This window comes from Cavia porcellus, unplaced genomic scaffold (assembly GCF_034190915.1).
Source record: "Cavia porcellus strain 051 isolate PalLab524CR breed Dunkin Hartley unplaced genomic scaffold, mCavPor4.1 scaffold_24, whole genome shotgun sequence".
Classification (NCBI taxonomy): Eukaryota; Metazoa; Chordata; class Mammalia; order Rodentia; family Caviidae; genus Cavia; species Cavia porcellus.
The window spans coordinates 26,730,162-26,757,940 of NW_026947507.1; the positions used below are offsets into that span (position 1 = coordinate 26,730,162).

Sequence of the window (27,779 nt, forward strand, 5' to 3'; positions counted from 1 at the left end):
TTGCTCAGTACTACTACAAGGTTTTTAGTTTGGTTTTATTTAAAATTACAATAACTCAAATGTTTCAATTAAGAGATAGGTTAACATAATACATTAAAGTATCCTGTTGCTTTAGTATAAACTTTCATAAAATACAGATGAGAAGCCAGTCATGAGTATCTTGATTCACACTTTACCCATAATAGAAGTACTGAAACATATTATTTTGTGTATAAATAGTTTCAAATTTTGTGCATGATCTTACTATAGTCATTATTTTTTGTTTTATTTTTTCCTAACAAAATTATCAGAATGTATGAATGATTTAAACTAAAAAGGACATATTCATAATTATGGATTGTGATACATAGCCTGGGTAAAAGAAGCCCTTAAAGGCAATTTTCACTCCTTGAATGAGAAATTCACATTCACAAGCTATAAGCAATATTCCATGAATCATTTCAGATGACACAGAAGAGAATGAGGCTAAGACTGAGAATGTGAACTTCAAAATACTTCCAATTTCTCCAACTTATTATAAAAAATCCCATAATACCTCCCTTGTTTGGCAAATCAGACTTTGCTACCCTTTATCACCAAGAATTTCTTCTGATAGAAGAATTCCATGGCACATACAGGCTGGATGTATCTATAAAATGCACTACAAAATGAAAACTCAGTGACTAATACTCTGTAAATGAATCCTTTCTTTCTGTTTTCCCCCCTCCACCTAATTACAGAAATGCATGATCATTAAAATACTATGAGTCATACTGCTTACACATAATTTGTTAAGATTGTGATTTAGTGAAAGGATTTTTAAAAAAAGTTTGTGATTTATGATAATCTAGTGACTTCCTTCCTGTACAGTTTGTTAAGTGGTTTGATTAATTAGGACAAATAAAAATGTAGTTAACTATGTTTCTATTTATTGGGGGATTTTAAGACTTTCAAAACTTTAAGTTTAAAAATTAAAGTTGGAGCCGTGGGTATAGCTCAGCGGCACTAGCACTGGTCTGACAACTGCAAGGTCTAGAATTTGATTCCTGGTACCAAAACAACAACAAAAAAGACATTATTCTAGATTTATATTAATATTTAAACCCACACAATGTATTACGATTAACAGTGGAGGGGTGATACTGAAATATATCTTTTCAAAGGTTTAGTAATCACTTAGAAAACTCTAGCAATGTCTCAAAAACAATACACTCAGAGATGTGTCCTATCATCTGTAGCAGGTCTAAGTTACATAAGGAAGGCACCTGTAAAAATGGAAATAACTCTGTAAGTTTAATTCTTATATTTCTTCTTATTGTGGCAAATACTCTAAGAAACTGCATAATCAAAAACTTTCTCAAAATCTTCCTCTAATTATTATATGTGCTGTGACATTAATTTCAGAGCACTGATGGTTTCTATAAGACTTTGAAATTCGTGTTTCAAGAGGGCAAAGTCTTTGGCAATCATTTTTACTACCGTATTTCAGTACCTGAAAGTGGTTGTAAGAGTGGAATTATGAAGTCCAGGTTGGGGCTACTGTATGTATTTGTTAAGGGGTGATTATCCCTGATTTCCAGTTTTTTTTAAATTTCTTACATTGATTGATTGATTGACTGTTTTTCTGCAATAATAAGAGGATAGAGCTTCTATTCACTGAGTAGATGCTTGGTTATTTGAATATGGAGTTCAGGCATAGGTGCCAGGTTGAGAGGTAAATTCAAAAATACCTGTGCATGCATTGTAGTAAACACCATAATATCAATGTAATGACAAAAGGGGTGGCTAAAATGGAAGACAGAGTTTAAAGAATTTAGCCCCAGAATACTTACAGCAAAATAAAGCTCATATATCTGGAAAAGTGAGTGAGAATTGGTCATGGAACTCAGACACATGGAAGTCACTAATTACCTTAAGGGAAGTTAAGCATTTTATGAAAGAATTCCAGTTTGAGTGGATTCAGAGAAAAGTGGAAGATAGGAATTAGATATGATGAATGCAAACACTATTGGAGATTTTTGTGATTAAAAAAATAGAAAAAAAGTTTTGTAGTAGTTGGTGCAGAAAGTGAATTTATGAAAATTTTAAGATGGTAGAATTTATTTATAAATAAAGATTATATTGAGTTTAGGAAAAATATATTTCCATTCATGAAACTTTTGATGATACTCAATAAAAATGGGATAATTCGATATAGATACAAATGTTTATGTAGAGAGATACCTATGTATCTATACTTTTATGTTTTACACATATGTAAAGAATACTTAGAGAAAAATAGATAAAATCTCAAACTTTCTCTCAAAAATCAGTCTTGGATTATTGAAGGCCATGAGTTTTGTTGTATTCAGGCTTTGACATTTGTACTTTATAAAGCTGAATCATAGTTCACCTCTTGTGCATGCTTTGTAAGCTCCAAGCAATTCTCCTAGTGCTTATCTGTGAATTAATTCTCAAGCCGTCATTGTAAGATGGACACTATTACCAAGTCTTCTTAAAAGAAGTAGTAAGATGTACAAAGATGAGAGAATTGTCCTCTAAATCAAGGGTCCTGCTTGTTAAGACTGACTTTATATGTTTAGCCACTGCTCTGGCCTCAGGTTTGCCCAACTCCTATATTACAACCCGTGCTTCTATAAGAGACTCCCCTGCCCTCACCAAATTTAGCAGCATGCTTCATCATTTCAAGGAAAAAGCTACTTCATTTAATTTTTTCAGTTTAATGCTTATTAGCTCCACAGAAGCTCCAGTAAAGGTGAAAGCCATACCAGCATGACTCCAAACTTACGTTGAATCAAAGTGTGTAAAGTTCAGGCAGTGTGGTCTTGTGATAGTGAGAAAGCAATCTATAAAGTATGAATAACCTTTTAATAATATTTGTCCAGTAAGTCATATCGCAGATAAACAATCAAAGTTAGGTTCTTGAATGCTTGAAAGTTTTTCTCTCAGGAATATCTTTTTAGTAGGAAAATTGACTTTGGAAATGATCTTGCTTTATTGACAGCCGCTGGTCCCAGGTCCTATCTTCTCAGGCTGTAACTGTTCCTCAATCAGATGCCCTGAAGTTGCTTCTGACTTAGAAAGTCTTTTTCATTCCTATGTGTAGTTCATTGCTAAAAAACAATGAACTTATCGGATCTTGTTTCTGGAAACTCGCTTCATTCCCTGCAGTACATCGCCTGACTTGCTGTTGTCTAACTCTGGAGCTCTTCAATCATTCTGAGTAAGAGGAGCATCTTTGTGATCTTACTGCTGCTGCCAATTACACATATCTTAATCAGGTTCACAGACTTTCCTTGGATAACCATGATTAGTCTCTCTCTGATTTTAGATTTAGACATGATCATATTTCTGACATTTCCTGGCTTTTTATCTAGGGAAAAGTAGTTAATTGCCGAGCTTTCATACTTTATCTAGAAAATGAGTATAATAATAATTCTGGTGAATGTTGTAAGAACTCAAAGTTATGTGGTTAAAAGCAGTGAGTAGAATATATCAAAGAAGAATCTCAAAATCTTTGTATATTACTTTTTTTGTTGTTTTTGGTACAGGATATTGAACTCACGATGTTGCACTTGGTAAGCAGGTACTTGTGACCCTAAGCTAAACCCCTGGCCCAAAATCTTTGTATATTAAATGATGCTCTTATAAAATATCTTTTTTGAGCATTAGATGATAAGATCTGCAAAATTCAAGTGGAAATGCAGAATCTTTCTTGAGTAGCTACCCAGAAATTATATTTGTTTATTTTATGTACAATCAATAATGTTATTTTAGATGTGGAACATATAGATGTGTGATATCAATGTATATGTTGTTTTTAATATTCATGTGACTAACATTTTTGTAAATAAATAAATAAATGTGATAGAGGTATGGAAAATTGTCAAAAGCATGGAAAGGGAACTAAGTTTAAAGTCAGCTTCATAACCAAAAGAATGCATATAATTATATATAGGAATCTGGATTAAATAAAATGCTGCTATGCATAAATGAGATGACCCATTGATTAAAGCCATGACTAAATCTACAATTTTTCTAAAACAATCAGAGTAATTCTAGAAAGTAGGTACAGTATGAAAATGGGAAAAAAATGCAAGTCAGTTGTACTATTAGTGTATTTTAGTTCATTAAAAAAGAAAATTTGTATTAATATTGATTATCAAAAGTTTTATGCCCATGTTTTATATTCTGAGCAACTACTTTATAGATAACAACATGTAATGTATAACTATTGTTAGTCTCACATTATTATGCCATAAAATTTTGTTTTTTTTTACATAAAATAAAATTAAAAGGTAATATTACATATGCTTATTTTTAAGAAAATTATAAATGCTTTTCTTTGATTCTTGCTTATTGCTTGATATATATTTAATAATTAATATTTTGTAATTAGCAGGAATAAATTACTTCAAATGGTTCTCAAAAAATTGCAATGCATTTCTACCAAATAGGCCTGTTCAATTATCATGAGTGAGGATGTAGGAATCTATTTTTAACAAAGAACCCAGTCAGTAATAATCTATAGTATGTAATGAGAAACTTTTGCCTGTGGAAGAGCTTGTCTTTTACTTGTGGACACCAGTTACAAAATAGAGGCTAAAGAGGTAAACCATAAATATGGTCTCTAAAAGACCCAAAGTTCTATTACTTGGACTGTATATCTTTTACAGAAAGTTACTTTAGAATATAATGATATTGATTATTTAAAATAATTTTACTCTATACTTGCTGAGAATACACTTGAAAAATTCTTGCATTGAATTTTTACTTGTATTTAAATACAACTCATTAACCTCCATTTTTTATCAGCTCTCGAAGCCTAACAAATACATTTTAAAAACATTTGTTGTAACATTTAATAATTTTTGAAATATAATTTGAATATTGTATAAATGTTTCTTTTTGGTAAATTGACATAAGTATTATTGTAAGAATATATAGTACACAAAATATAAAAATTATTTCCAAATACGTTTACTCAAAGAAATAAAAAATATATTCACACCAAATTAAAACTAATATTAACTGCATTTAATAGTTAGCTTGAACATCTACTAATTGAAAATTTAATGAAAACAAATCAAATCACCAAAAATTTCTGTTGAAAATGTCAAGTAACACAAAAGAAATTTTATGAATAATAGTCAAATCTCAAAACCCTGGAAAAATTGACTAAAGTAACCATTGTACTTACATAGTCCCCACAAAACATTTTGATGGAAAGGAGTAAATTCAATGTAGATCACCAGATTTTCTTTGAATGGCCAATAGAGTTATTTCACTGCAGGGTGAGAAAAAATTGAGGTTCACTGTTCAGTCAAAGTGAAATATGTCTGCTTCTCAGGTTAGAAAAGGGAGGGTCACTTCTAGATACAGCATGACTCAAGGTACAGTATTCATACTTAGTTATCAATCATAGGTAAATAGGCAGAATTACTGCACAAAATAAATAGAACCATTAGCTTAAAACATAGTTGTGTGTGATTTGAGAATTATAAATTAGCCAACAGCGAAAGAAGTGTAACCTTTTGAAAAGGCTAATGACTCATGGAAAGGTAAGTTGATTAACCACAAAGTTAATGATTTATTTTCTGATTAATTATTGTTAAAACACAGAGTCCTATGGGCGGTTCAGCTCTAGTTTTATATGTTAGATTATTATATTTTGGCCACACTGATATTATTCTCTAAATAGTTCAACTACCATATTGTATATTTGGTTTTTTATGAAAACATGACATTTTTAGAACATAAGTGATTCTTTAGCGATAAAAGTATTTCAAGGAGTATATTATGTGTGTCATTATTTTTCACATTTTATTTTTTTCAAGTATATTATACTAATATTTTATTGTATTCTATCTTTAGGAAACATTTTAAAATAAATTTAATAATAATGCCAATGTCCAATTTTCTTGATCTTAAAGTCGCTTGAAAAGGATTGACATGTAAACAGAAGTACAGACACTTTCAGATCATGTTTGAAAATAATTAAGTTTCAAACAGTATTGGAGCACCAAAGCAATACCTAAGAAAGAGAGAGGGAGAGAAGGAGAGGGGGAAAGGGAGAAAGAGAGAGAAAGAGACAGAGAGAGAGAGAGAGAGAGAGAGAGAGAGAGAGAGAGAGAGAGAGAGAATTCTAAATGAATGGAGCAAGTTTTTCAAAATCCTAAGCATTATGTCTTAAAATGCGGTAAAGGACATCATTCTGGCCTATAATAAGTCAATGTTCTTCTTGGAATGAGAATGTATTTATTTTGTGGATATTAACAACAATGAAGCGAACAGCTCCTAAGCCATTAAAAGCGTAAGCCTTAATGATTATATTAATACCTTTATTAAGTAATTTAGTTACCATGAAATTCACATTTTACTGTGCTCATCTGAATCTAGTAAGTACATGACCGAAACACAAGTGAGAAAATGTTATTATCAACAGATAATGAATACAGAAAACACAAAAGTAAGATTGTTTTGATCGGGTGTGCTTTAAATATGTGCCCATGAAGATTAACTGCATGACAATTGGTTTCGACAATCTTTTTTTCACTTTCTAGTCTCATGAAGGTCTATTTCATACCTCCATTTCACCCAACAGCTGACCCCACACACTCCCACTCTTCTTTGGATTTTCAGCTGATACTTCTCATGTTGTTCATTGAGAATAAGTCATTATTACAAACAGGTGTTCCTACAGTTCTTTTATTATGTGAATCCACACTTTTACTTTCTTCTTACCCTCCCTTCTCTCATCACATTACCACTGCTTCTAATTCAGGTTCCCTCGTCATGTACATCAACACACTTGAATCTCACATTCTCTCTCATCCAAGAACGTTAGTCCTGAAATTACTGCATTTCTATTTAATACCATAACTCTATCAGAAGATTATTTACAGTAGCTCCAAGTCATGTAACAGCTGTTCTCATTTTCTTTTCTTAAATTTTTAAATTTTGGAAAAATAAGACCAAATGAGAAAGAAAACAAAGTGGGGTCATTCAAAACAAAAGGATGGACATAGCACATTATTTAAACCACAACACAAGGTGATCTACAGTGGTTACTATGGTGTTTCTTATTGTCTTCAATAGAATTTTCTGTATCATTGGGCACAATAAAACTGAACATAGTACAGAACAAAATCAATAAAAACAAAACATTGGAGACAGTATAAGACTTCAAAGGCAGGTAATAGTCAAACTAGGAAGGGTATCCTAGTGAATCTTACTGTCTTTAGGGTAGTTGTCTGTACTCTCAGACTTTATACTATCAAACGTTACAGATTTGAATAAAATCAATCGAGACAAGACAGTGATCTAACAAAAGAGATTCAAATAAAATCAGTCATAATGAGACAGTGTAAGTAATACAGGGCTTCAGATTAAATTAATAGGAAGTTAAAGATGGTTACCATACTATATCCTGCTATTTTTGGAATAGCAGTCTGTGCCCTCAAATCTAGTACAAGTAGAAAGACTAGAACAGAACATAACCAAATTAAATAGAGTGATGAGAACAATGTGGGTTTCAAATCATGATACAAGATTAATAATGCCCTCTGCCTTCTCTTTTTAGAAAATTCCTCCCTTTCATTTTCACAGGGTACATTGTTCATTTTGTATCCAACTAACTCCTTTAGTTTTAGATTAGAGAGGCAGCCTGCTATTTACCTAAGTGGTTTTGATCCTTTTTTACCCCTGAGCTTGATTTTAAGTTGTATTCTTTTACCTACAAGAGCCTCAAGGTTTTCCTTCCTTATAGCTGAGTAATTCTCCATTGTATAAACATGTTATGTCTTTCCAACCTATCTGTAGCTGCTGGATGAACTACTCCACTTTTTTCTGGTTCGCTGTCGCATAGAGCTTTATTTCCTCATCTTTGAGTTTCAGTCCATTAACCCTCTTTCAGGTTAAATATATTTCTTATATAGAGCATCTTGATGGAACCCATCTCCTGATCCACTCTGCCTGGGTTTCTTTTTGTTAGTGTATTGAGGCCATCTATATTAGTGATTATAGCCAACCTTCTCTGTCTCATCTCTGCCATGCTATTTTTCTGCCATTGGCTTTTTACTTTTCTCCTTCATTCCCCTCTTTGCCCTGTTCAGTGAGGCCTTTTTGCCACTGTTTCTGAAACCATGGTTTTTTTCTTCTCTCTCTCTAGAATATCCAGTATTTTTTGTAGGGTTGGTTTGGTGGTCATGAACTCCCCGAGTTCCTCTTTGCTATGGAACCATCTTGCTGCTCCGCTAATTTTGTGAAACAGATTTGCAGGGTACATCAAATCCAGTTGGGGTTTTTTTCAGGGCTCGGAATACTTCACTCCAAGCTCTTCTTGATTTGATGGTTTGTGTTGAGAAGTCTGTCGTGATTTTGATGGGTTTCCTTTATAGGTGATTTATTTTTTTCTCAGACAGCTTTTAGTATTCTCTTCTTGTGTTTAATTTATGGGATCTTGATTATTATATGTCTGGGTGCAGATCTATTTTAATTATAGCTGGCTGGAGTTCTATATGTCTCATATATCTGAATATCATTTCCTTTTCCTATGCTTGGGAAGTCTTCTTTAATTATTTCTGTAAATAGCCTTTGTGTTTCATTTGTGTTTACCCCTGCTTCTTTACTCACATTTTTTATTCTTAAGTTATAGAACCTCTTCTCATCTTCGAGCCTGTGTTTCTACTTCCTGGTTCCTTGTTATTTTTAAGAGATCTTTCCTTTCATGAGCACACATTGCAAGCCTATCTTCAAGTTTTTATAGTCTATCTTTAGTTTCTTTCAAGCAGTTTTGCCAGCTTTCAATGGAATTTTTAATTTCCTGATAATCTCTTTGACTCTGTTTCATGTATTCCAGATATTTTTAATATTCTTTTTCGAAGGTTTCCCTTCTTTTTCTGACATTCCTCCATCTATGTCTTCTTAGCATTTCTTTTATTAATATTCTTATATCATCTTTTACTTCATTAATATTCTGTTTTGTGTTCTTCTATAATTAATATTTCTGTTTTGAGTTCTTCTATAATGTCACAAAGTCATTTTTTGATGTCAGATGATGTTGCTTCTGATACTTCAGGTGTGCTGCCCCTGATCTCTTCTGTGTTTACCTCTCCTGGGCCAGTATTATTTGGTTGGAGGCTGAAGACTTCCTGTTGTTACTTTTTCTTGTCATGTTTCTGGATTCTTCCAGACAAGTGTATAGTAGAGTTCCCAGACCCTTTCTGTACTGGTTACGATTACTCTAAATTGCTGGCTAGGGATTATTACCTTCCCCAGTTTGCTGTTGATCACTGAGGTACAAGCAGGGGTGGGCAGGCTGGCCCCTCCCTTCTGAGCTGGCCAACCACTGTGGATCTTCACCACATTATTGTGTGCTGTTCAGATGGAACTGGTTTAGGATAGCTTCAGGGGAAACTTTTACCTTAGCTGTTGGATCTCACAACAGGAGTGGGACTCACTCCAAGAATTCTCACCAATCTTCTCTGTGCTAGGAATGACTAACTGAAGCTGCTACAGGATCCAGGCTTGTCCTGCCTGACTCTGAATTGTTATCCACTCCAATGGGGAGAACTAAGTTCCACACATTCACCTTGGGCTGGTGCAGATCTCCATGCTGGCACCATTTTCCACTTCGCCGCTCCCCTCCATGACCATGTCCTTCCACTGAAGCCCTTGGGCTTGCCAATCCCCAGCTTCACCATGACCACACATCCTTGGATTCCAGTGGCTCCTTGCACGCTGTAGGATTGGCTTCCATGATAGTGCATCTGGCTACAGCCGTCTGTCCACACCTCTCCTTTCCTTTTTCCTCCATTTTCTTTTTCCTTCTTTGATTTTCACCATCTCCCTGGCCTGTGAGGATCCATCTTCTTTCATCTGGTCCTCTTCATGATATCACATTCCAGCATCTGAGCTGGATCTTTACTTTGCTACTTATCAATCTGCCAGCTCCCCAGCTTCCCATTTCTAATTTTCAAAAAAGAAGTAATGAACCTAACAGAAAGACAAATTACCTCAACTCCACATTCACCACCAGCGACAACTCAATTTATCTGTTTCGTCACTTGGAGAAATCTCCTTCAAACAGATGTTCAGATGCCCCTCTCCACACTAACTCATCTTCCTTCATGCTATTTCAGCCAAGCTTTCCTCTATAACGCTGAACCCTGTTGTCACAAATGTGATCATCTTTGCAAGTACAATGTCTTATCCTTTGCTCTAATTTAACGTAGCTGTCCCCTTTCTTGCTAATGGATTTTTCTGAAGCATCATATTTTCTTGGCTTTCCTTTAATTTTATTGATCATTTTCACTATAAATTCTATTTCAATACCATCTCTGCCTTAGCCTGCTTTATTTTATTTATGTTTCCATTAATGAAAATTGTATTTTTGGTCTTTTTAAAATATGGGTACCTTCCCAAAAGAATTGAAAACATCATACCACAGTGATGTATGTACACTTATGTTTATAGAAGCACAGTTTATAAAAGCCAGATCTTAGAAAAAGTCAAATGCTCATTGACTGAGGAATGGATAAAAAAGATAAGGTACTTCTATATAAAGAATGATAAACTGGACATTTTTATAGGTAAATGGATGCACCTTCAGAACATACTTATTAGTGAAATATATCATGCATGTATAAAATTCATATTATTTCATTAGTATGATAAGGAAAAAACATGGGGTTTTTGTTAGAGAGAATGACTTCAATCAAGCAACAACTCAGGCCACACCTGCCTTCGCTTCAACTAACTCACTGTGAGCCATTTGGAGTTGAATTTTGGATGTCTTAAGAAAATTTTGATGTGCTATATGGTTTGGGTTTTTTGCATGTGGCTCTCCAGTTGTTCCAGTGTATTTATTGAGTGCACAATGATTTCTGCAAATAATTTTTTTGCATCCTTGCCAGAAATCAACTGTGTGTTATGTGGGTATCTTTTCTGGGACTTTATATTGATACTTTGGTGGTTTGTCTATCTTGATATCAATGCCCTTTTGTCATGATTGGTGTAACTGTGATGAGTCATGAGATTGGGGATGGTTGGAGCTCTAATTTTGTTCCTTCATCAAAGTTGTTTAGACTATTCTGAGTCTTTTGTTTGTCTACAGAAATTTAAGACTCATAATGTTAATGATATTGGTAGTCTGATAAGAAATTGTGTTTTCTGATCTTTATTATTTTCTTCTATTTGGTTTTGGCTTTATTCTGCCTTTTATTTTTAATTTATCAAGGGGAGATATGAGGATATTGCATAACTTTCTTGTTTTCTAATAAATTTATTTGGTATCAAAATGTGTCTCTACAGTAGGATAAGCTCATTAAGGACAGAAAATTTCTTGGTCATGTTTAGTATGATGATTACAGAATATATTACAGTCTTTAATATGTGACAAAAGCATTCAGCAAATATGTTTTGCAAGAATCAATTTGATTTACTAAAAATTTGAAGGTATACTCTGTGATAATTCCTTTAGCCTCTCAAACAAAGCACAATCGATCATCTGTTAGTTATAGGGCCAGTGTACCAGAATTTGTGTTTTATTTTGAATTGCTTTCCAAGAACCTTAAAAAAATGTTATGATTGGTTAACCTAGCTAGTAATTTATATAATCTTACTCTTTGTGTTGTTTAAGACTCTCTCTGAACCAAAGTAGCAAATATTATATTTCCTGAAATAAGATATTATTTATAATAGATTTTAACTGTAATTTTCATATTTTACTATATCTAGTGTTCTACTCAAACATCCCTATTTTTCTTTACAAATTCACAAAAATAGTTGGTGTTAAAATGAAATGCAACTCATCAAATGAATCATATGTAGTACAGAATGAATATCTATGTTTTATGTAAGTGAACTAAATACGATTTGAAAAATTATTTTTCTTTCTGCACTTCAGACATAATAGTTGTACTATAAAGTTCATTTAAGATTCATGATAATTGAAAATTTTCACTGACCCTTTCCATTTTGTGGCAAAAAGGTCATGAATAAAAATGACTCATTTCAATTATTGTTGAAGTTATATCTCCAAATCCTTGTAGAAGAAATTTAATTAAAATTCTGAGAAAAAACTCACTATGGAATTATTTCCAACATTTTGAAAATTAAATTTTAGAATATTAGTCATATATATTAATTTGAAAGAGAGTCCACATTCCTAGAATTGTAATTTTCATATATTTCATGATGTGTGGAAGTCAGAGAATCATTATTACTAAAGAAAAGCAAGTATTTGTGCTGGTAAATTGGTTTCTTCTGAATATTATTAATACTTACATGAAATAACATTAAAATCAAAGTATATTAAAACACAACATCAAATGTTTCTAGATCATATTTACTTTTGAGTTTATACTTTTTTCTTTTGTTTTAACATAAAGTGCAGTATTACACATCTTATTTACCTTGAATGTTATTAATTTTCAAAAGGAGGAAGTGGTCTGTGGAGCAAACTTGTCCATCAGCAGAGCCTTACATTTTATTGCACATTTCTTGAAATCAGTAAGTGAAGTTTATATAATAACTTAAAAAAATGCTCTATTTTCAACATGTACATATGCTCATCTTATGTATTTAGATGTGTATTTAAATTTTTAAGTGTATTTAAAATAAATATGTACATTACATACAAATGTATAAATGTATTTAAAATACATTTTTAGTAAAATAAAAATATTACATTATGAAGTATGACTATAAGGTAATAAAAATAAAATTTGAATTTTGTGTTTTCCTCTATCTTGAAAAATTACACAAAAACAACTGTAATGTTAAAAAATATTTTTAAGAAGTTTAGAGCCTGTTTAAAATTGCATTATGTCAACTCTGTTCTGATGGTTTAAGTGATATATTTTATTCTTTGTATTAGTCAGCTTTTCCACTGTAGGGGAAAAAATAGCCTATACCTGTAACTGAGGAGAGATTTATGTGTGCTCATGGTTTTAGTGAGTTTAGTCTATAGAAGCCAACCCCCAAGGTTGAAACCACGTGGTACAAAGATCTGGTGGAAGAAAGCTGCTCACTACATAGCTGCCAGGAAGCAGAGAAAGAAGGATGGAGTTAGGGATAAGAACGCACGGTTCCAAATGCTGCCCTCAGTGACCTGTACTCTCAAGCAGGTCCACATTCAGGTATGAAGCTTTTGAGAGACTATTTTACATCTAACCTGTAACATTACCCTAAACAACTCAATAAAGTATACGTTGCCATCACTCCACAGTACAAATGATCTTTGCATAAAGTGAAAATCAGCTTCACAGAATTGCAAGGATGCTTATGAATCTACAGAATATTTCTGCATAAGTTTTTCAAAAGCAAAGAATGCAGTGCAGTAAAAGAAAGCAAATTCAGGTAAACATAAAAGACCTTATCGAAGTCCATCTCATTGAGACAAAATTTTTCTTCTCTAGTGTGAACTCTCAGTGTTTGCTGCTTTAAGGAAGTTTAGTAACTTTCCAGAAATACAGAGAAACAATTCAGTACTCTGTACTCCATCAGAAATCTTAACTAAGATGCTAAAAAAATTGTAAAGATAAAATAGAAATCTTTCAACTGAAAAGTGAGCTAAGCAAAATTAAAAATGCAAAAGAAGACAAAATAGAAGAATAGATCAAATAAAGAAAAGAATTAGCAAGCAAAAGACAGAATATGGGAGTAAATATAGTTGAAGGAGAAAAAGAAAAAAATAAGAGGAATGAAGAATTTTTACGGGAAGTTAGGAACATTATTAAAAGGGCAAATACTAGGATTGTTGGTGCTACATGAATCTGAGAATGGCTAAGTTGTAGAAAGTTATTCAAACAGTCAATCACAAAAACGGTACACATATCCAGGTGCGGGAAGCCAACCTTCCCTTGTATTTAAACCCAATCAACTGTACAACAAGACAACTATAATTAAGCAATCATAATTTAAAGATGAATGATTCTTAAACCATAAAAATTTTTAAAAATGAGCGTTCCAGTTCACTTCACACCAGACACCTTTTAGGATTAGGTGTGAGCTGAAGTTTTCATGGCTGAAGCAAAAAAAAAAAAAAAAAAAAAAAAAAAAAAAAAAAAAAAAAAATCTATCAACCATGAGTACAAATAAAGTTTTCCTATTGAAATTATAGTGAGATAAAGCATTCCCAGACAAAACAAGTTAATAAAATATACCTCCACTTGACTTGTTGTAGATGAAATGCTACACAGAGTACTTCAAAGTAAAAGAAAGAAACAAAGAAAGAAAAAGAAAGAAAGAAAGAAAGAAAGAAAAAGAAAGAAAGAAAGGAAGAAAGGAAGAAAGAAAGAAAAAGGAAAAGAAAGAAGACAATATCAGAGGGTCTGAAATTCACCGGTAAGGGTAAGTACACAAATTCAAAATGCTATGATACTGTGAATATGGAACATAAAGTATTCATATCTTTAGTTTGAAGACTCAGAGGCAAAACAATTAAAAATATTAATTGGAATCATATGTTTCCAGGTAGGTAAGCTAGAAAGATATAAAATTAATGCCAAACATTAAAATTACGGGTTTAACTAGTGCTGCCTGAGGAAGTCCATGTCCATCATTAGATATGAAATTTCATCCTCAAGATAGAAAGATAAATAAATAAGATATAATTCAGGGGAAAATGGAGTGTAAATGCAATTTTGTGGGTATATCTCTATTTCTATGATAAATGTTAAAGTGCTATTATTTCAAAATAGGTTGCTGCAATTAAATATTTTTTGTAAACCACATGGTAAACATAAAAATATATAATAAACAGAACCAAAGCAAGAAAATTTCAAAGCATAAAATTGTATTAAATCACCTAAGTACAAAGGAAAACTGTGAAAAGAATAAAAAAGAATGAACATATAACTGGGCAACAAATTTCAAAATGATTGTATACCTGATGATCATCTTAAATCCATATGTCTTAAATTCTTCACTTAAAACAAATAAAGTGAGGGGATAGTTTTAAAAAGTGACAAAAAGAGACAAGGAATGTCAATCATAAAGGTATTGATTCAACAGGAATGAGCAAGTATTCAAAATATATGTTCCCAGTATCAATGCACACACTGTATGAAGCAAATAGTGTCAGTCTAAAGGGAGGCAAAGTCTCTAATTCAATGATACTACTTTATTTTTCTCGTGTGCAAAATAGGAAGTGTGAATAAGGAACAAAATGTATACTAGATATTGTGGACTAGGAAGAAAACGTTCAAATGGAAAGAGGAACTAGGAATGGCAGATAGGGAAAGGAAGGAAGGGGAAAAATGAGAAAATAAGAAATAAATGGAAAAAAGCTTTTGGAAACAAAGAAGAGGAGAGGGGTTGAAAGGCGTGTTAAGAAATGAGAGAAAAAGAACGAAGGTATTTCATGTACAGGTGCAAATTCCTTATGATGAACGTGGTCATTATTCACACCTTAAATGTACCAATAAACTTAACTAATTAAAAAATAAAATTAAATAGTGATTAGAATTTTAAAAAAGTATAAAAACCTCCCATCATATTAAATCATAGGACATTATGGCTTCACTTTAAAAATATTTAAACAAGAACAGATATATCAAACATTTAAAGAAAAACAAATACCAGTTTTTCTTCAATTATTCCACCATTTGAAGAAGAATTAGAAGAACTTTTCATTTTTCTGACCTGAGTTTACTAGGCTAGCATTAATTCTGGTACAGAATCAGATAAAGACACAACAGAAAAGGGAAATTACAGGCCAATATGCCTGTATTGACAACTATAAATGCAAGTTCCTTAACAAAATACTAAGAAACTGAATTCAACATCACATTCAAAAGATCATTTATCATGAACAAAGAACTCAAGCAAGCAGAAAACAAACAATTTGCTTAAAAATAGACAATAGGTCTAAATGGATGTTTCTTAAAATGAGACATACCATGATGAATATACAAAATCTGCTTGACATAACTAAAGGTAAGGAAAATGTAAATCAAAACTGCAATTGAGACAGCACTGTAGAATTGGAAGTATTAAAAAGACAAGCGAGAAATGCTGGTGAAGACCTGGTGAAAAAGGAGCCCTCACATAATGTTTGAAATGGAACCAGTGTAGACAGTTTGGAAATCATTACCGAGGTTCCTCAAAAAGTCATCAAAAGTACAACTATCATATAGTGTAGTAATGCCATCACTGCTGGATATTTGGCATTTCATATCCAAAGAAAGTGAATTCAGTGCATTAGATATCCACATTTATTGCAGAACTAGTCACAAGAAGCAAGAAACAAAATGTCCAGTAAAGGCTGAATAAATTAAAATTGTGATGCATGAACACAAACTATATTATTGAGCCTTTTAAAGAAATCATGAAATTCTATTATTTGTTACAACACGGTTGAAACTGAAGATCATAATTAAATTAAATAAATTAGTATTACCATCACAGGCACATGTGGAATTTCAGAATAATGCATGTCTCATGTCTCAAAATAAACTTGTTTTTCTATAATAGAAACATTTGTAACTTTGAATTTACTATTGTCTTGTTTTGAAGTCTTTTATTGAATTTATTGTTTTGTTTTTATTGTTTCTATTTTGTTCTGTTTTGTTTGATTTTTACCACGTCTGAAGGTATATGCAGTTATTTTGAAGACAATAGGCAATGTGGCAATATTTTTGGTTTTGTAATGTTTTGCAGTCCTGTACCACTTACACTAGTTTATTTAGATTGGTTTTATTCTGTTTTATTTTCCTTGGTTTTATCTTCTTTAAAATAAAAAAAATCGCAATAAAAATAACTAGCTAAGATCTCTTTTCAAATTATGTTCACTTTGAGATTATGGTAGGTTATTTCATAGGCAAAATACTAATAGTGGGCGCTGGGTGGCAGTCATGAGCTTTCGCCAAGTCAGCATGGCTGTTTTTAAGGGATACTTCGGAAATCAATCCAGCACGAGTGGGGCTGCAGGTGAGCTGCAGGGTATAAAGAAGAGTCATCAATGGTGTTTGTTGACAGTAACTCATGATATTTTCTATGAAGTGCTAAAAAAGGGAAAATGCAATCTTGCTCTAAAGCTCCATGCAAATTCAGAGGTCCTGCCTCCTCCAAAGTATTATTATTATTTTTTTTGTGTGTGTTATGATTTGTCTTGAAACCAGACAACCTAATCAATTTTGTGTTTTTTACTTTTATTTTGCTGGCAGCAGATAAGTAACTTACTTTTGGTTGTACAGAGGAGTCTCTGTCCAAGAAACATCTACAAATTTCATCATTTTTTTCTGGCTCTTGTGGTCTAGTTGGGTTAATCAACCATCCTCTGGAATAATGTGATTAATAAGCATTTGTAATTCAATTTTAGCTTAGTGTTCGGATTGATCTAAAACCTTATGTCATTAATATAACAAATAATGGTACTTTCCAACTGAATCAAATCTGTTTCATCTCATCAGGTATAACAATAAAGAGGAAAGCAAAGTAAATGTGTGCTTTTTCATCCATCTCACATGAATGTAAATTGGCTTGGATTTCTTCATGAGTCAAAATGGAAAAGAAAATATTAAGCATATTGTTCACAGAATAATATTCTTCTTAAACTGGCTACACAGCGTGAACAGCTAATATAATACTGTGTACAATTTGCAGCATGGGGTTATTATTTATTAATATTTCTATAATATATTGTGTGTCTCTAGGATCCACTGGTATTTTCTCAGGGCCTTTAAACAAGAGATTTGTAGGTATTGATATACCTGTATCTAAAAGATCTTTAGCTGAAGCCAGAATTTCTTTGTGCACCTCAGGTATCCAGCCTTAATCCATTTTTGTTATACTTTAATTGTTTTAAATTAGCCTCTTGAGTGATCTTATAAACTTTCTCATTTGCCATGCTCCATTAAAAAAAGCTGGAGAAAGAATTTGCAGGACAACTTTTTCAGAATAAATTAGAAAGGATTTAAAAGTTCTCCATTTGAACCTTACATCTATTCCAATGGTACGTGAAAGAGTTGCGGGCCCAGACCGGACACTTTAACCAGGAAAAGCCTCAGCCAAGTTAGGGGGCTCCTGCCTCCCCTGCCCCTATAGATTTACCTGTAACCCTATACTCCCATCCCTAAGAACCTGTCCCTGGTGCCAAATGTGTGCCAATGAAATACCTGTGCACCCCTAATGCCCCTTAGGGTCCGCACCAGACAGAGGCTACTTATGGGCCTCACTCCACGTGTTCCAGAGAAGAAGAAGAAGAAGGAGAAGGAGAAGGAGAAGGAGAAGGAGAAGGAGAAGGAGAAGGAGAAGGAGAAGGAGAAGGAGAAGGAGAAGGAGAAGGAGAAGGAGAAGGAGAAGAAGAAGAAAAAGAAGAAGAAGAAGAAGAAGAAGAAGAAGAAGAAGAAGAAGAAGAAGAACAACAACAACAACAACAACAACAACAACAACAACAACAACAACAACAACAAAGGGAGAGTGTGTTCCAGAGAGAGACCACTGGCCCCGGGGTGGAGATGCTGCGCCCCGCGGCCAGGGGGGTCTTTCCCCACCTTCCCGAAATAAAGGTTACTTATATTTTATACTCCTTTCCACCACTCCTTCCTCTCCTTCTCCACTCTTTCCTTCCTTTCCTCTCTTCTTCCTCTACTCTTCTCAGACCTAACAGTACGTATTCACAGAGCAAAACAATATGCAAAAATTGTAAATAAGCGAGTGCTTCTAGCTGTAATTTTCCATGCTGTCCTGTGCAGTTGTTCAACACATTTACACAATGTATTTATTTGACTATTAGCTTTTCATTTTCAGGCTTTTCATTTTCTTTTGAATAACCCTAGTCATTTTACCTTAACGACCCCCTGTTTATAGTAGCAGGGCAAATCCTCCCCCTTAAAGTTTCTTCTTGCCCTTCTGGTCATTTTCCCTACACCTGGGAGCTTTTGGTGGAGCTGGAGCCAAGTGACCATGTTTCTTCTTTCATCCAGGGCTGTACTCTACTCCTTTTCACTGTACAATTATAATTGACATTGGCACTGAACAGTTATAAGTTCCTTTGTGACCAGTAATCAGATTTATAAAAGTTGTGCAAGTATAGGGAGGGTAATTCGAGAGACTCTGCAACAGTTCTTTACTGTTTTGAGAAATGGTAAGCAGCCAGAGGACCTAATCTTTATGTATTAATTCATTTTAATTCTTGTGTACACCATCTGTCTCCTCTTTTTAAATGTCATTTTTATCACCTTTTTGAATTTTTTGTTCAACTAAAAGTTTTTGAGTTTTTATTTATTTTATTTTATTTATTTATTTCATACCAGGGATTGGACTCATGACCCCATGCTTGCAAGGCAGGCAGTTATGCTGCTGAGCTAAATCCCTGGCTCCTGTTATTCTTTTTATTTCCTTTTGCCTAACCCTAATGACTTTACCATTGTGACCCACCTGTAGTTGCCTTCATCTCATCCTGTCCTAAAGTCATAAAAAGAATGTAAGCAATTGGATCACTTTATATCATAGCATCAACTATATATTGACCCAAAGGGCAGACTTAGGATAATTTTCACAATTACTGTAACTAATAAATGTCCATTATATATTTAGTCTCTGCAGTATTTCATTTAAAACAGAAAAATGAATTATGACTATTTTTCTTCCTTTTTGTGTTATTTCATGTTATTTATCTTTGCTTTACATAGCTTAATGCAGTTGATATTTTCTTCTTTCCACATTTCTGAAAACTTGAAGTCAATGAAGTTACTTTGTCTGCACTAAATGCTGGTTCATTAAACCAAATCTTACCACAGGGAAATAGTTGTTTGATTTGCACAATATAGATTTCAGCAGAAGTTTAATTTTTAAGTGAGTTTGTGGCAATGCACAAAGTGACTGAATTGAATATCCTTGTGCTTGAATCTCTTGATTCTTTCCTACAGGTGACGTTGCATAGGAAAATATTTAGTAATTCTTAATGTTAAAATAGGTATGTTTATAACTCCAATTAGGCATTACACTCTGGATCACGTGGTCTAAGTTCAGGGCACAGGAAGCCACCAACAGTTTCTCTGTTATCTTTCTTTCTTTCTTTCTTTCTTTCTTTCTTTCTTTCTTTCTTTCTTTCTTTCTTTCTTTCTTTCTTGTCTTTTTTGAGGCAGGGTCTCGCTATGCAGTTCAGGCTGGCCTTGAGCTCACTTTGTAGCCCAGGCTGGTCTCGAACTCACAATGATCCACCCACCTCAGCCTCTGAGCCACCACGCAGGGCTATGTCATTTCTTTTTCTTTCTTTTTTTTTTTTATTTAAAGAGAAAAACAAAACTAAACGAAGCAAAACAGTAAAAGGCTAGAAGTAATACAGAATTTTAAGAGAAAAAATATACAGTAAGAGTTCACCAGTTAATAGATCACACATTGTCATCTTACAAACAGCTGTCCAGATTACAAAATTAAAGCATACAAAGTAGAGATTAATACAGTGAGATTGCAGTCAGTTCTGTTCAATGATCCAAGAAAAACTCAGCAATATGGTTCTCTATCCTACACATTTAAATATACTTGCAGTTATATCCTTTAGATCACTTTCCTTCCTCTCTTTTTTATGCTAACAATCACACATTTTAGTTTCTATTACTTCCACAGTTTTTATAACTTTTTCTTTGAAGAGGAAAAGAAAAAAGATTAAAAAAAAAAAGCCAAAAACCAAAAAACAAAACAAAACAAGACGGAAAGAAAGACCCAATGTGACAAAGCAAAACAGAGTCAGTTAGACCAGGAGGATGGACATAGTATAAAATGAAAAAAAAAAAAAAAAAAAAAAAAAGGATTACTAGGTGATCAACAATGGTTACCATTATGCCTCTTGTTATCCTAAAAAGAGTAGCCTATATCAGTTCGTATAAAAGAATTAAACAAAACTGTATATATGACCAATAAAACCACATTGGAGAGCTTACAGGATTCTAAAGAAGATGATAGTCAAACAATAACGGACATCATAGAATACCTGGTTGCCTTCCAAGTGGTTGCCTATGCCCTCAAACTTGATACTATTAAGCGAAACAGAATATAATAAAATCAGTCTGAACAAGATGTGGAGAACAGTACAGGGGTTCAAATCAGGTTAATGGGGAAACAAAAAAAAATACTATAATCTATGGCACTATTTTTAATTTAGTTTTCCATTAGTTAAAAGATACTAAAAAATAAATTAATTTTAAAAAAATGAAAGAAAAAGGGGGGAGATTGAGATCAAAAAAGAACATATCAATAGAACAACACCGGTCAGAACCGAAAAATTTAAGCATCATTGTGTTTCACCCCCAGATAGCTTGACATTAATAGTAGTTACCTTAGTGACTCTTTCCTTGAAATATTTGAGTCTAACTTCGTATACTATAGCATCAAATTTATCAAGACGTGTGAAACCATTCAAGAGAATGAAATTATTGCAGGGTATTTAGAACCAGCTAGCAGAAACCACATCAATTTCATATTGTCTCTTTGTCTATAAAAAATTTGCTTATACTATCGCATACATTGAGATATAATAAGATACAACATGTTAGAACCAATGGAAACAAATGAACAACAACTTGATGGGGCTTCAAACAGAATGATATTAAATCAGTGCTAGCTATTATGCTCTTATTTTCTTCAAAATAGTTATTCGTAGTATCACAGACAATAAAATAAAACAACCCAAATTAAAACCATTCCAATTAATGAGTGAAAACATTATATGACTTCAAACCAGTGTGACTGGGAATCATGATTACCACGTACTTTCATGTATTCTTATTGTTTCTTACACTAGGGAAAATATTCGGTATTTATACATGTGAAGTTGATTTATTTCACTTACGAGTATGGTCTCGAGCTGCGTCCATTTATTTATAAATGTCTCAATGTGATCATTCTTTATGGCTGAGTAGTACTCCATTGTATAAAAATACCACCACTTTTTTATCCATTCCTCAGCTGATGGACACTTAGGTTGTATCCAAGATCTGGCTCTTACAAATTGTGCTGCTATATATGGGTGCACATATATCACTGTGGTATGATGCTTTCAGTTCTTCTGGGAATATGCCTAGAAGTGGAATAGCTGGGTTAAATGGTACTTCCAGTCCCAGCTTTCTGAGAAATCTCCAGACTGACCTCCACAATGGTTGCACCAGTCTACACTCCAACCAACAGTGTAGGAGAGTTCCTTTTCCCCCACAGCCTCTCCAGCATTTGTTTTTGGTGGTTTTCTTGATCTTGGCCATTCTTTCAGGAGTGAGATGAAATCTCAGTGTGGTTTTAATTTGCATTTCTCTAATGACTAGTGATGCTGAACATTTTTTCATATATTTATTTGCCATTTTTTCATATATTTATTTGCCATTTCTTCATCTGAAAATTGTTTATTCATCTCTGATGTCCATTTTTGGATGGGGTCTTTGAATTTTGGGGGTCTGTTTTTTTTTTTAATTCTTTGTATGTTTTAGACAGAAGTCCTTTGTCTGAGAGGCAGTTCACTAGGATTTTTTCCCAGTTTGTGGGTTTTTCTTTTCACTATGCTAGAGATTTCTTTCGATGTGCAGAATCTTTTTAATAAGATGTGATCCCAGTTATTGACTCTGGGAAGTATTTCCCGTGCGGTTTGAGTCTTGTTCATGAATTCTCTACCTACCACTATGTCTTCAAAGTTTTTACCCAATTTGTCTTCCAACAGATATAGTGTTTCTGTTTTAATATTTAGATCTTTGATCCATTTAGATTTTCTTTTAGTATATGGTGACAACATGGGTCTAGTTTTAGTTTTTGGCATATGGAGAGCCAGTTTTTCCAGCACCATTTATTAAAGAGACTGTCATTCTTCCAGTGAACCTGCTTGATCCTTTATCAAAGATAAGGTGGTTGAGTGTGTTTGTAGTTGTGGTTGTATCTTCTAATCTATTCCATTGGTCTTCGGCTCTGTTTTGATTCCAGTACCATGTTGATTTTACTACAGTTGCTTTGTAGTATAACTTCAACTCAGGGATTGTGATGCCTCCTGCCTTGCATTTGCTGCTTAGAACTGTCCTTGCTATTCTAGGCCACTTCTGGTTCCAGATGAATTTTAGGATTGATTTCTCGAGATCTATGAGGTATGTTGATGGTATTTTTATTGGGATTGCATTGAATGTGTATAAGAGTTTTGAGAGAATGGCCATTTTCACAATATTTATTCTTCCTATACATGAGCAAGGGGTGTCTTTCCATTTTCTGAGATCATCTTCAATTTCATTTTTCAGTGTATTATAATTTTCCTTGTATAGGTCTCTCACTTCTTTCGTGAGAGTAATTCCTAAATATTTCATTTTCTTGGTTGCTAGTGTGAAGGGTATGGCTTCTCTTATTTCTCTGCGATTTTGTTGTTAGTGTATAAGAATGCTATTGATTTTTGAGTATTGATTTTGTATCCAGCCACATTGCTGAATTTATTTATTATATCTGGGAGTCTTTCAATGGAGTTTTTGGGGTCTTCTATGTAGAATATCATATCATCTGCAAATAGTGATAATTTAACTTCTTCTTTTCCTATCTTTATGCCTTTTATTTTTCTTTCATGTCTAATTGCTCTGGCTCATATTTCCAGTACTATATTAAATAGGAGCAGTGACAGGGGACAAATGTGCCTGATTTTAAAGTAAAGGCCTTCAATTTTTGGCCATTTAGTATGATACTGGCTGTTGGTTTGTCATAGATGGCCTTTATTATATTGAAGTAAAGATCATCTTTTCCAATTTTCTGTAAGGTTCTTATCATAAATGAATGTTGTCTTATCAAAAGCTTTTTCTGCATTTATAGAAATGATCCTGTGATTCTTACTTTTGACTCTATTGATATGGTGGATTACATTTATTGATTTACGTATATTGAACCATCCCTGCATACCTAGAATGAATCCCACTTGGTCATGGTGTATGATCTTCTTGATGACTTGCTGCATCCTATTTGCCAATATTTTATTGAGGATCTTTACATCTGTGTTCATTAGGGAGATTGGTCTGTAGTTCTCTTTTTCAGTTGGGTCTTTCTCAGATTTTGGTACTAGAGTAATATTTGCTTCCAGGAATGACTTGGGAAGGATTGCTTCCCTTTTAATTTCATTGAAGGGTTTGAGGAGTGTCGGCATTAGGTCCTCTTTGTATTTCTTGTAGAATTCTGCAGTGGATCCATCTGGGCCTGGGCTCTTCTTTGTAGGTAATGACTTAATTACATTTTCGATTTCATTAATAGAAATTGGGTTATTCAGCAGTTTTACTTCTTCTTGATCTAGCTTTGGTACTTCATATGCTTCTAGAAATCTGTCTATTTCTTTTGTGTTATCAAATCTTTGAGAGTAGAGGTTTTTGATATAAGTGCTGATGATCTGCTGTATTTCTATTGGGTCTGTAGTGATTTCACCTTTTTCATTCCTTATTGCATGAATTTGAGCTTTTTCTTCCGTTTTTTAAATAAGGTTGGCTAGGGGCTTATCAATTTTATTTATTCTTTCAAAGAACCAACTCTTTGATTCATTGATTGTTTGTATTGTTTTTTTAGTCTCTATTGCATTGATTTCTGCTCTGATTTTTACTATTTCCTCTCTTCTTTTGGCTTTGGGCTTGACTTGCTCTTCTTTTTCTAGATGTTTGAGGTGTAGCATCAAGTTACTTATTTGTATTCGTTCTTTTTTCCTGATGTGGGAACTCAGTGCAATAAATTTCCGTCTGAGGACAGCTTTCATTGCATCCCACAGATTCTGGTAAGTTGTATTTGTGTTTTCATTTGTTTGTAGATATTGTTTAATTTTTTCTTTAATTTTTCTGTGACCCACTGATTACTCAAGAGTGTGTTATTCAGTTTCCATGTGTTTATGGGATTTTTGCAGTATCTTTTATCATTAATTACTAGTTTCATAGTGCTATGATCTGATAACATGCAGGGGATGATTTCAACTCTTTTGCATTTCTTTAAATATGTTCTGTGAGTTAATATATGGTCGATTTTAGAGAATGACCTATGTACTTCTGAGAAAAATGTGTACTCTGTTGTTGTTGGGCAGAATACTTTGTATATGTCTATCCATTCCATTTGTTCATAGGTGTGATTCACTTCTTTTGTCTCTTCGCTGATTTTCTGTCTTGTTCATCTGTCCATTGGTGTCAATGGTGTGTTAAAATCTCCTGTTATAATTTTATTACTGCTAATTTGGTTTTTCATTTCTGATATTACTTGTTTTATATAACTGGGTGCTTTGGAATTTGGTACATATATATTTAAGATAGTTCCTCTTCCTCTTGAAGTTTTCCTGTAACCAGTATGTGGTGACCTGCTTTATCTCTTCTGATCATTATTGGTTTGAAGTTCACATTGTCTGCAAACAGAATAGCTACCCTCGCTTTTTTTTTTGGGGGGGTGGGGTTCCTGTTGCATGATGTATTGTTTTCCATCCTTTAACTTTCAGTCTGTGAGTATCCTTTTGGGTTAGATGGGTTTCTTGTAGACAGCATATGGTTGGCTTTTGTTTCTTGATCCATTCTGCCAGTCTATTTCTTTTAATTAGTGCATTTAGACCATTTATGTTAATGGTTATAACTGTGATATATTGGTTTATTGGTGACATGTTATATTTCTGCTGTTGCATCTTTATCTTTCTGTTCTATTTAATTGTCTGCTTTGTTAAGTGGTTTTTTCTTAAGTGTATCTAGACTGTCTTTCAGTATTCTTTGCAAGATTGGCTTGGTGATCATGAATTTCTTCAGCTGTTCTTTGTCATGGAAATATCTTATTTCTCCACCAATTTTGAAATACAGTTTGGCAGGGTACATCAGTCTAGGTTGGAAATCATTTTCCTTCAGGGTCTGAAATACTTCACTCCATGCTCTTCTTGCCTTTATTGTTTGTGTTGAGAAGTCTGCTGTGATTCTGATAGGTTTTCCTTTATAGGTGATCTGTCTTTTCTCTCTGACAGCTTTTAATATTCTATTCCTTTGTTTGATTTCTGGAATGGTGATTATTATATGTCTGGGTGTAGTTTTATTTTGGTTATGGCTATTTGGAGTTCTATATGCCTCACTGATCCTGATATCAGTTTCCAATTTCATGTTTGGGAAATTTTCAGCTATTACTTCTCTAAATATCCTCTTGACATCCTTTGTATTGTCTCCTTCTTTTCATTTATCCCTATCAACCTTATGTTGTTTTTCTTTGTGTCATCTTGCAGGTGTCGAATTGTTATTTCTGGATTTCATGTTATTTTTAAATAATTTTCCTTTCCTGTTCACTGGCTGCAATCTTGTCTTCAAGGTCTGAAATTCTATCTTCGCATTCATTCAGGTGGTTTTTACAACTTTCAATGGAGTTTTTGATTTTTGTATATTTCTTTGCATCTGTTTTATATATTCTGTTTGTTTCTTATATTGTTCATCCAGAGATTCTATCCTTCTGTTTAATTCCTCCAATTTTTTAGCTGTGTCTTATTTAGATATGTTCAGCATCTCCTTCATTTCTTTTATTATTTCTTCTTTTACCTGATAGATTATTTCTAGTTTGAATTCATTTAAAGCTTCCTGGAGCTGCTTCTTTATTTCAGTTACTATTGTTTCAGGTATTTCAGGTATATGGCATGTATTTTCTTCTATGTACATGGCTCCTAGGCTTTCTTGGGATGAGTTGGATGTTTGAGATTGCATGTTGGTCTTTTGTTTTGTCATTTTCTTATATTACTGTGTTTCACGTGTTGTTCCAGAGTTTCTCCTGGTCGCGTTGTAAATTGACTCTTATGTCCTGGGCTCTTGGGATTCCTCTGATAGTAGCTCCCTCCTTGGGCAGCAGAGCCCCTGGATTAAAAGAGGCTTGCCAGGCTCTTCTCAGGTAGACCTAAAGCCTCCTCAATTTGCACAGTTTCCCCTTCTGGTAGCAAAGCTCTCCTCCTCAGCAGGACTGCTCCTTCCTCCAGGCAGTGGCAGTAGTGCTGGTGCTCTCCAGATCATAAGAAGGTATCAGGCAAGGTCAGAGCAGCTTTCAGCAGCTCGGCCCAGCTCCCTCCTTCCGGCCAGCAGCTGCGGTGTGCTCCTTGGCTAGAGGAGGCGGCAGGCGGACCTGAGTCCCCTCCGCTGGGCTGGGCCCTCTCCTTCTGGCCGGCAGCGGTCGTAGTGTGGTCCCCGGGTGGGAGAGGTGGCAGGCAGGGCCGGACCAGAGGCTGGGCGCTCACCTTCCGGGCCGCATCAGTGGTAGTGTGGGCCCTGGGCAGGAAAGCATCATTTATTTTTCCAGAATAGAAAAGAGCAGTCCAAGGCACTGTATTCTTTGTTGACTTCCCAGCTTTTTATTTTTTTTGTAATCTACTTCGTTTTTGCCCTTAAGCTAAGAATTTATCTTTCCTGCATGTACTGATATTAATTTTTTCCCCTAAATACTGTTGACTTCCTGCCAGGGATGGACAGAAGTCATCTGGGTAATTATGCATGCTTCGTCTCTTCTCTTCTTCAGCTTGAATACTCACTACACAGACTTCCCTGTCACTCAGATGGCAGAGCAAAGTATGTGACTTACAGCTTTCAAAAGTTTTCATAATTGAAAGGATTCACGTATTTCACAGGACATACACCAACAAGCTTTTAATAAAAGTAAAAAGAAAGTGATAGAATAGTGTAGAAAGGCATGGACCGCTGGAAATATTTCTAGGCTTAGCCACTCAAAGTCTTTCTCACATGCACAAGACAATTTTTCCATCTTACAGTGTGCCACCACTATTTGTATGAAATCTTGGTTTTGCAAGACCTCGTTAGAAATTTCCTGTGGAATCTTTTATCCCCTTGATGACAATTGTCTGATTGGAAATGCCCCTT

General features: G+C 33.9%; 1 protein-coding gene across 4 annotated transcripts in view; it reads right to left on the minus strand.

Annotated features, from left to right (window-relative positions):
* Window positions 1-27,779, minus strand: part of Anxa10 (annexin A10) — a 478,482-nt gene that overhangs the window by 59,581 nt on the left and 391,122 nt on the right. Inside the window, exon 1 of one of the 4 annotated variants that reach the window (XM_063234788.1) lies at window positions 5,180-5,287. The exons of the other annotated variants lie outside the window; for them this stretch is intronic. Coding sequence (XP_063090858.1) covers window positions 5,180-5,197 — 18 coding nt within the window. The 5' untranslated portion in view covers window positions 5,198-5,287. Of the gene's footprint in view, window positions 1-5,179; window positions 5,288-27,779 lie in introns of those variants that run through there. 4 annotated transcript variants of the gene reach the window in all.